Source organism: Pinus tabuliformis, chromosome 8 (genome assembly GCF_031772625.1).
Source record: "Pinus tabuliformis cultivar Carrire ecotype Pingquan chromosome 8, CPIR1, whole genome shotgun sequence".
NCBI lineage: Eukaryota > Viridiplantae > Streptophyta > Pinopsida > Pinales > Pinaceae > Pinus > Pinus tabuliformis.
Genome location: NC_142294.1, coordinates 25,906,929 through 25,917,893, shown reverse-complemented (window position 1 = coordinate 25,917,893; position 10,965 = coordinate 25,906,929). Strand labels below are relative to the sequence as shown.

At 37.1% G+C, this 10,965-nt stretch overlaps 1 protein-coding gene across 1 annotated transcript; it reads right to left on the bottom strand.

The window, feature by feature from the left end:
- Nucleotides 1-277: 277 nt before the first annotated feature.
- Nucleotides 278-1,528, bottom strand: LOC149233967 (uncharacterized). The gene has a single exon (XM_089368109.1). It carries the CDS (start codon nucleotides 1,526-1,528, stop codon nucleotides 278-280), a length of 1,251 nt encoding a protein of 416 aa, XP_089224235.1.
- Nucleotides 1,529-10,965: the final 9,437 nt, after the last annotated feature.

The following is a 10,965-nucleotide window of genomic DNA, read 5'->3' as shown; positions in this document are numbered from 1 at the left end:
ATTAAGGTGAGGAAAGTGGCATTGATGGTTGGTAGCACTTTTTTGGTTTTGTGAAAGTTCCTTACCAGAATGAGGAGGTCTTCTTTAATGATGGACCAGCAGGCTTTAAAAAATTCAATTGTAAATCCGTCCGGTCCGGGAGCCTTGTTTGTGGCCATGGTGAAGATGGTCTCTTCAATCTCCTGCTCGGTAAAATCCTTTAGAAGGAGGGAGTTTTGCTCCTGAGTAACAAGGTTGGGAATGGCATCAGTGATTGCATTGATGGCTTGGGTTCTGTTTAGGCTTGGTTCGCTGAGAAGAGAGGTGAAATAAGTGTTGAGTTCATTCCCAATGTGCTCCCTGGAGAACACCTTATCGTCATCAGCTTTTTGAGAGAGAGTATTCGATTGCAGGCTCTGTGCTGGATAGTGGACTTATGGAAGAAACTGGTGTTGCGTTCTTCTTGCTTTAGCCATTGCACCCTCGATTTCTGTCTCCACTGCATCTCTTCCTGCTTAAGTCGTTCTTCCCATTGTCTTTGTAGATTTGTTTCTTGAGCTTTCCTTTCCTCATCATGCCCTTCTGTGATCATTGTTTGCTGTAGTAGCGCCATTTTTTCCTCAAGTTCTTTTTTGGCTTGAAAGATGTCTCCAAAGGTGTCTTTGTTCCATCGTTTGAGGTTGGATTTGATGGTTTTGAGCTTTTGCTGGAAGATATACATGATGTTGTCGCTTCTTATGGTGGTTTGAGTCCACCAGCTTTTTATGTTTTCCATGAAAGTAGGGTGTTCTGTCCAAAAGGCCTCGAATCTGAAAGGTCTGTTGTGGGGCTTTTCTAGATTGGTGAAGTGGATCTGCACAGGCCAGTGATCCGAGCCTCCTATAGGCAGAAGGTTGGCCTCCATGTCGATGTTTTGCAGCAGAATGGATTCCGATAAGAGGAACCGATCGAGCCTTGATGCTATCTGCCTGTTTCCTCCTTGCTTATTATTCCAGGTATGCAAACCATTGACTGTAGGGATGTCAGTAAGTCTGGATTCAGCAATAAAGGTGTTAAATGCCTCCGAGTCCTTATCCAATTTTCGTAAGCCTCCCTTTTTCTCCGCTAGAGTGGTGATCATATTGTAGTCTCCGCCTGCAATCCAGTGAGTTGCCCCATGGTGTTGTCTGACTTCGTCTAGGTCCTTCAGCATCTTCAGCTTTTCCTGTATTCTTTGAGGCCCATACACATTGGTGATACATATCGATTGGCTTGAATCAGGCATGTTGAGGATGACCGATAATGAATTCTTGGTGGAGAGAGAATTCTGCAAGAAGAATTTGTTTTTGTTCCAAAATGTTAATAACCCTCCTGATTGCCCAAGGGCATCTATGCTTATACATTGATGACTGTTGGAAACAAGTTTTTTTAGCGTTTCTGTGCCCTTGGGAGAGCATTTGGATTCTTGCAGAAGGACAATGTCTGGGTGCTGCGAGAATATGCGATTTTTCAGGATTCTTCTTTTGCTGGTGCCGTTAAGCCCCCTGATGTTCCAGGTTGTGATTTTCATTGAGCTTTCTTTGGAGCAGATAGGACCAAGGCCCTGATTTTTCCTTCATTGATGAGACGTCTGCCTAGCTCTTGTATTTGCTATCTGGTGGATTTGCGTCCCCGTTTTCTGCCTGGTCCTTGTGGTTTGTATTGATCCAGATCCAGGTTGGCTTGAATACCTGTTTGGTTGCTATTTCCCCATTGCCTTTTGGCTGTATTTTGGTTGATGTATTCCAGCTGTAGGTATGCCATTTCTATCTTCTCCAAGTGTTCCTGGGGAATGGCATCCACGCCCAGTTTGGACCATTGCTCATTGACCTTTTGGAGATCAAGATCTCCCAAAATCTCCTCCAGAGGATTGCTTGAGGTTGTAGTGGAGGGCTGATCTGGTTGCGGTTCAGTGCATTGCAGGGTTTGCATTGAGGTGTGGCCGGTAGTAGTCTGGTTGGAAGCGAGATTTGGGTTTTGTTGCAGTGCCTGGGCTTGAGAAGAGACAGAGGTTGTGCTTGGAGCATTGATCGTCGTCATGGGTTGATTGGATAACGGTGGATCCTGAGCAGTGGGGGCCTGTGAGACTTTGGGGTGCTCCGGTGAATCAAGGTTGCTCAGAACTTCAAAGTTGTTTTGCTGTGTGGAGGCTTTATTGGTAGGGTTGGTATTGGTGGGGGGTTTTGTAGGCTTTTTTCCTTTCTTGCCTCTGCTCTTTCTTGCGACTGTGGTGAAGCCAGGCGTTGGAGTAGCCTCTTGTTCTTGTTGGGCCTGAGGTTGTGGTTTATTTGCAGTGCAGCTGTGACTTAGATGGCCATGTTGTCTGCATGTGCGGCATCTGAAAGGGATATTTTCGTAGTCTATGGTTTGCTTCCATTGCACTTCTTTATGGATCAGTTCCATATGGTCTGGGAGGGGCCCTGAGATGTCCATGTAAACACAGAGTCTAGCATAGGCTGTGTACTTACCTTGTATAGTGAGATCCGAGGCTTTGATGAAGACTCCCAACTGGTTTCCGATGGCCTCCAAGATGTGTTTGTTCCAGTAATCCACAGGTAGAGAGTGCAGGCGGATCCATACCGGAACTTTCTTGAAATCCTCTTGCTCTGGTGCAAAGTTTGGCCTCCAGTAAGTTATGTATAATCCTGCAGAGTTGTAGAAATACGGGCCGCCTTCGAATATGCGGTCTCTGTCATCCTTGTGAGCGAAAATTACTGTGAAAAAGCCTCTCGATCCCAACTGAAGATTGTAGTCCCCTTTAGGTTTCCATTTTTGGTTGATACACCAGCATAGGGCCTTTTCGTGAAGTCTAACCCCCATGAATCTACAGATCAGGGCCGGCTTGCTCATATGGTCCCTGTACTCCTCAATCCAAGGGTCATCAATGATTAGTTTGGGTATTTTTTTTTATATGGGCTTGCATGTGGACTGAGTTTGCTCGCGGCGTTGTCCTGGAGTTTGCCCTTCGGACGCAGATCCTTTGGGCGCTGAATCGTTGCTTTGTTCCGCTGATCTGGAGCTGGATGGAGTATTGAAGGCGTCCGAGGGTATGCTGCCGAATATGAAGGGCGTGGAGTTTGGGGGGGTCGAACCCCCCCTGTGTTATGCATGTGTCGAATCAGTTCAGAATGGCCCTGAGGGATCTATCTGTCGCGTTCCTGAATGGTTGGCAGGCTTGCAGAGCCGTGATCAGGAGCTGCAGAGATTTGGCCCTAATCGCCTCTTCTCAGAATCCCCAGCCAAGTCCTTGGTCCGCGTACTTCACAATACAAAAGTTGGACATTTTTTCCCTCTAAAATTTGATAATGTAATGTAATCTTATTTTATTATTTCCACTATTATTTCATAACATTCTTTAAGAGGCCTTTTTCACAGTCCCCATATACATAAATCTCTTCAATTGTAAGTCATTTAACACAAAATAAGATTCTCAAGAGTGCCAAAAGCTTTGCACTATTATTTTACCCATCTCCACTATACCAGCCAAAAAAAATGCTTTGTCTTCATTACTATGAACGCCCCCTGCCACATACCTTAAAAGATGAAGCTCCATCGAAAAACCCACTGGATACTTTGCCCATGTCGTCTTGACCTCACATTGTCTTCTTAAAAAATTCTCCTTATTTGGCCCAATCTCCATAAAGTATATCAATATAAAAAACAATCAAGGTTGCATGTTGCATCACGTGGTTTCAACATTAGAACAAACTCAAATGCCTTGAGACAGATCGAGACATGATTTATTGCCTTATCAACAAATTGAAATACTTTGGAAGTTGTATCGTTGGTTCCAATAACACATATTCATTTGGCACAACGTCAAGTGCCTCAGAGCATAGATGAAAACTCAACCTCAAGTGAATCGCTTTGGAAACTCCACTGCATGTAGAGTAGTTGTTATTTGGTGTAGTTTAATTAATTGATGTTTTTATTTTCTTTGTAACTTGGTGATAAGTTTGTTAAGTTGGCTTGTGATATTACTAAATTTTGATTATTTAAAATAGGTTTAGCTTTTTGGAATTTTTTTAAACATTCTAATTATTTAGACTTAATATTCTAAACAAATCTCACTAGAAATAAATATCATGAAAAAAGTAAAAAACTTAAATGGTTAGAGTCATTTTTTGCAGTTTAAAACATAGTTATCAAATTTGATTGTACTAATGGAAAAAACTCAGAAACTCGATTTTTCGATTTGTTTCATTGAATAATATGTCATTCGAAGTTCGGTGCAGGACTAGATAATACAAGGCGAACAATGCACATTTCAATTAAATTTTGGAGGCAAGTTTTTAATGAAATTCATGTTAATATATATTAACCTATGACCTAGGATGTATACGAAGAGTTATAGTGTCGATTCAAAGTTCGGTGCAGGATTAGATCATACAAGGAAAACAATGCACATTTCAATGAAATTTTGAAGGCAAGTTTTTAATGAAATTCATGTTAATATATATTAACTTATGGCTTGGGATTTATACCAAAAGTTATAGAATATGTTAGGGCCCATGATATATACAAAAGCTAAAAAATAGGTTAACAGAGAACGTAATTTTGTAAAGGAGAGTATTGATATATGTGTTATTTTTAATGTATAAATTAATCATTTGTAAATATGTGGGGAGATATATTTATCAAATTTAGATAAAAATAGAAAAAAATTATGATTTTTTTCCACTTGATTTTTTTTTTTTTTTTTTTTTGCAATTTTGAGTAAGTACCTCTTTACCTCTTTCCATATATTCATCTCAAAATGATACTCAAGAAGGACCTACTCATCACATCTCATCATGGAGGTTAGAAACATCCATATACTCAAATACATATGTAACAATAAACATAATCATCAAATCTATAAGTAAGAAGTATCATAAGTCAAGAAATACTTATCTTCAATGAGAGGTGATCCTCTCCCTCTTGAATCAATCTTCAAGAGCCATAAATGTCCATGGTCCATATACCAATTTTGTCTTCAAGTATCCAACCAAATCTACTAAGGATTATCCTATCTGTAACTTCAGCAAATCTTCCACGAGTGCTTGAGCATATTCACATATATCATATTCGAGTTTCATACATTAAATCTCAAAAAATTTCCATAGACAAAGATTTTCTCTCCAACCCTAACCTCATATAATACATCAAACCCTAATCATCAAGATGCCTAGGGTTTTCTTCAAACCCTACAATTCTTATAGGTCTCCACCATCCTCTTCTTGCTTCCATCAATGGTGTCATCATCGGGGTGATATCCATGGTTTTTCTTCAGCCTAGCTCTGATACCATGTTAATTTTCCTTAAGGCAACATTGTTCTTTACTATCATAGTTCCATTTCACCATTAATACTTTAATTTCACCCCATATCATCATTTCATTATTCAGATATACACTATTATACATCAACATGGGCAATAACATATAAAGAAACAACATCATCATCATCATTATCATCAATGCAACAGAACACAAAGACACCAGGATTGGTCCACAACCAAGGAAAAACCCACTATGGGGAAAACCCTTGAAAATTTTATTCTTCTTCTTAGATCGTCATAAAAAAGTTAGAGCACTTAGTACAATGAGCCCAATACATATTAGCAGCAATAGGTAACAATAAACCAGATCTATAGATCTACAAATCTGTCATAACAACAGAGAAACTCAGATCCACCGATATGCAGCAGAGAAACCTAGATCCACAGATCATTGATGTCGAGATGCCAAAAACCCAGATCTGAACTGGGTCGCTCTCATCAGTATTGTCTGTGAGCGACTGAAAACTTCAAAGTCGCACTCACAAAGACATTATCTGAGCGACTATAACAACAAAGTCGCTCCCAGGAGGTCTTTGTGCCTGTGACTATGGCCTTGAACAGAGAAGAACCAAAGTCGATCTCTTGTTGGGTTGTCCGAGCGACCAAAAAGTCAAAGTCGCACCCTGATAGTGCTATTCGAGTGACTGAACTGACAAATTCGCTCCCTAGGCTACCTGAAGCAAGTGACTGGGGACCGGAACCTTTCAATCTATCTCTAAACCCAAAGTTGCTCCCTCTGAACTGCCTCCCAGTGGCCAGAGGTCCAAAGTCGCTCTCTTACCCACTATGTGCCTACAATTGAGGACAAAAAACCTCTGAAATGTGCCAGTGACCGAGATCCAAAATACCCTAACCCAGAGCGAACCTTTCTCCTGTGAACTCAGACCCAGTGAGGACTTCTGCCAATGAACCTGTGCGAGCCAAAACAAAGTAGAATAATAGAAAACATAACTTGAGTGTGTCCAAATGAGCTTAAGGTCACTTCCTTTTATAGGTTTTCTTGAGGGTTTACTTGGGTTTAAGAGTGACCCAAGCAGTTACCCAAGTGGTTAGGGCCGACCCATTTCATAATGAATGAATTAATAAAATAATTTAAAACTTAATTTCTGCTTGACCAAATTGGGTGATCTTTAGGTCAATTTTGGTCCTCTTAAAAAGGGGAATCTAATTCAATCATTATCTCGGTCATTTGATCTATCCAAGGTAGAATTTTACCACAATTGCAAAAATCAATATCTTCAAAACATTTAAGTTCAACAATATTGGAAAAATTATATTCACAATCATGAGAAACATTACCTGTATAAGAAATTTATTTCTCATAATCATCATATTTTCTTGGAAATTTGTGAATATGAGTGGATCTTCTCAAAGGTTGTTGAAGTGGTTGTGAGGGTTGCACATCCTGAAGTACAGGTTCTATAGGAACACTTTCTGACTCTGCAGAAATAACATTATCTTCCAAAATTTCTTCAGCAGAAACATCTTCATGAATTAAAGATGGAAAACAGACTGACTGATCCAGAATGGGAACCACACCCCCCCACCCTTCAATATGTGGAACTTTATTTTCATATTCAAAATAAAATTTCTTAAATGCATTTTTTTAAAATGAGAAAGATGTCTATCAACAAGTGGAGAAATCTTTTGTAGATTCTAAAAAAATGACATCTCTGGAAGGAATATAATTTTTGTTTTCTTCATCATAACCTGTATGCTTTTGAAGTATTGGAATAACCCTGAAAAATACACTTTCGACATCTGGAATTTAATTTGTTTCTTTGATGCTTAGGAATAAGTGCATAACAAGTAGATCAAAAAACTTTAAAATGTTGAACTGCTAGTAATTTGTTGTACCAAAGTTCATATGGTGATCTTTTGTTGATGACACAAGAAGGACATCTATTTTTAATGTATGTTGCACATAGTATTGCTTCTCCCCAAAGCATTAACTTGACATTTTTGAAAAACATCATTGATCTAACCATGTTAAGCAAAGTCTTATTCATCCTTTATGCAACATCATTATGTTGTGGACTATATGGAATAGTTGTTTGGATTTTGATGCCATTATCTCTTAAATATTGTTCAAAATATTTAGAAGTATATTCACCTTGATTATTTGTCCGTAATGTACCAATATTATGTTGAGTTTAATTTTTAACCATAGCATGAAATGTTTTAAACATATCAAAAACTTGTGATTTTCCTTCAAAAGATAAACTCAACATATCCTCGAATAGTGATCAATAAAGGTGAGTATATTTTTATTTCCATTGGCAGTTGGTACAGACATAGGTCCACATAAATCTGAATGTATAAGGCCTAATTTTATAGAAGATCTAAAAACAAAACCATGAAATGGTTGTTTACAATGTTTTCCCAAAATGCAAGCATCGAATGGTGTGAGATTTCTTGGAATAGTGGGAGACCTTTAATGTATTGCTCCTTCATAATTCTAATGTTGTTATAGTTGATGTGACCAAATCTTGGATGCCATAACAAACTAGAAGGCAAAAGATTGTTTTGTTGCACTAATAGAGCTAAATTTGTGGCAGATTGTGTAGTAGATGGAGTGCTATTTAATTTCAATAATGTACCTTCTTCTACACTAGTCATAATTATTGAATTATCACTTGCTCTATGGATTTCAATAATTCCATAAAAAATATGGATTGAATGTCCTTTTTTCTGATAGGAATGAGGGACATCAAGTTCCTTTGAAATTGTGGTATATAAAGAACATCCTTTAAAACATAATCTGCTAAAAGTGGAATCTTTAATCTAATTAACCCAATTCTTGATGGTTTAACTTCATATTTATCAGCAAAATATACAACACTATCAACATTATCACTGAAAATTTCAAAAAGATATTTTCCTGAATGTCATATGACAGGTAGCACCTGAATCTAATATCCAACTATCCTCACATGAAGAAAATGAAGTATTAAAAACATTATCAGTGTTGAAATTCTTTTGAGCAACTATATAATGAGCAAATTATTTTGTTTTTCTTTTGTGAGAAGGTGGTTGCACTTTCTTTTCATTATTTTTTTCTTTCTTTTCATAATTAATCTTCTCCCAATGAATCATACAATTAACTGAACTATGACCAATTTTGCCACATATATAACATCTGATATTTGTTTATTAGATTGAAAATTCTTCTGTCTCTAGTCATTTTGTTGTCTATCACCCTGATTGTTGTTATTTTTGGCCCCCCTTCCTCTAAAGTTTCTTCTGCCTCAGCCTTTGGGATTCTTGCCATCTCTAGTAGATTCACCTTGTGATTTTTGTTCCTTTCGTGCATGTCATAAGGTTTCTGTATGTAAATTAGAAACAAACTCTTTCTTCCCAAAATCCTTTTCTCTTTTTGCAATTTTATTCACTAGTTTATCAAAAGTAATATCCTTTAATTGTCCACTAGCTTGGAGAGACTCCAAGTAGTGGGAATATGCAGGGTGCAAGGCTTTGATGAAGGTAGTTAATTGTAAGTCTACTTTAACACTTGTGGATTCCATATCATGGAAAATAGCCTTAATTTCATAAGTCAAACTCATTGGATCATTGTCCTTGATCTCCAAATTAAATAATTTCAATAACAACTGAAAAATCTCTAATTCTGAATGTGAATCATATAGTTCCTTTAAAATGTCTAATGCTTCATATGTTGTCTTACAGGAATGAATGTATTTGCTTACCTCTTTTGAGACTAATGTTGTAATCATAGCATAAGATTTATTGTTCTTGACTTCCCAGAAGGCATGTTGTTTTTCATCATCTGGAGGTTTTGGTGCAATTTTTTTTTTATCATCCGTGACTTTTTTTCCTTAGCAAACATCTTGCCACAAATCATTAAAAACCAACGCACTCTTTAGTTTTCTTATCCATTATGGGTAATTTTCTTTCCAAAAAAGGACAACTCCAACCAGAGAAATTATGGATTTCATTTTTGTAAAATGAGATTAAAAAACTCGAGAAAAATTGATTTAGTTCAGTCTTTAATCGATAAATTGTGTAAATAAAAAATTATATCTTGTGTATAGCGTGGAGGCTATATACGCAGCTTGTATAAAAAATGTAATGTATTCGTCCTAAACTAGGTTGTCAAAACCTATTCAGGACACACACACACACACACACATCTGTGTGTGTGTGGGGGGCTTATAATGGCTTGAGACATCAAAATTAATTAATGAAGAATTTTACAACTAACCTTATGACTGCATCGAGGCTTTTCTCACATGCGCATAACGACCAAATCCAATCAACAATCTGGATTTTCTCTGACAGATCCAACAATGTACAACAACGCAATGCTTATCGTACTTTAACGTGATGTGTGGTCCCAAGATGCAGTTTGAAGAAAACCACTCAATGCACTAATCGATAGCCCACATTCATTACGAGGGCACCCAGACTGGTTTCAAATACCACGACGTGTGGTGTCGGGGTGGTTTCTAAAACCATCAGTCACGTGCACTGTTAACTGGTCCCACGCAACGACTCCCGCCAAGTCAAATCACCAACTCTGCAACTCAACCACCTCACACATTCACAGCAAGAACTTGTCCACCTTACAAAATGTCACTGGAGTTCAAACCAAGCACAATGGATCATTACTCCGGCACTTTCCAAACCGCACACCCTAATACCACTGTACAGGCCCAATAAACTCCACAATCAAAACATAATCTTATTAATTAAAATCATCAAATATGTATACAAACAAAGAACATTTACCAGATCAAAAGTGTCTGGTGGTTTTGCTAACTGTAAATGAAAACAACCTAAACTATTAATTCTAATCTAATAATGTTACAATATCCCGAAGGATTAATTGACAATTTAAAATCAACTTTTGAATATATAAATGGATAGTACTTTTAAAAATCCCTTAAACATTTTAATTGTGCATAGTTTACATATCAAATATGTAGTTCTAACAAATTCCCATGAAATTTTAGATAAATTTATCTAAAAATATGATAAAAATATTCCAAAACTGTAAACAATTAAACTTTTTTTTCAATAAGAAAAACTTCACATACTTTCATTAAAAAGAAAAGTAGTTACATATTCATGGATTTATCTCATCCCCTTACAATCTTGTATTCCATTTCTATCCTTCAAAACTTTATTGTTGACATTTTTCCCTCATGGATCATCCATCTTTATCATTTGTTCTTACATTTGTTTCAACTCACTATTACAATTATGGCTTCATCTAGCAATATTACCCTTTCTAGTTCCTACAAGGATCTAAAAGATCTATCAAAAGTCTGGCTATAGAAAACGACTTGAAATATAAACCTATTAAAAAATACACCATTATTAAATAGTCTATTATTGTTTTCATATTTTAATGATCCCCGAACACTGAAAGGAACTGCCTTCAAAGGTTATTGATCTTGTCTGAATCACACCAACACCATTTTTTGACAGACCCTCCGTGACTTGATTATGTTCTTTGAAGATATGTGAAAAAGAAATCCTCTTGAATGTCTTTGTCAATTGTTTGATTCAATGCATCCAGTTTGTGAGAGATGTTGACTTGAAACTTGATCTCTTTTGAACGCATCATTAGAGAAATTTTGAGGTCTAAAATGGGTCTCGAAACAAAAATGTACAACTAAAATCAACTTT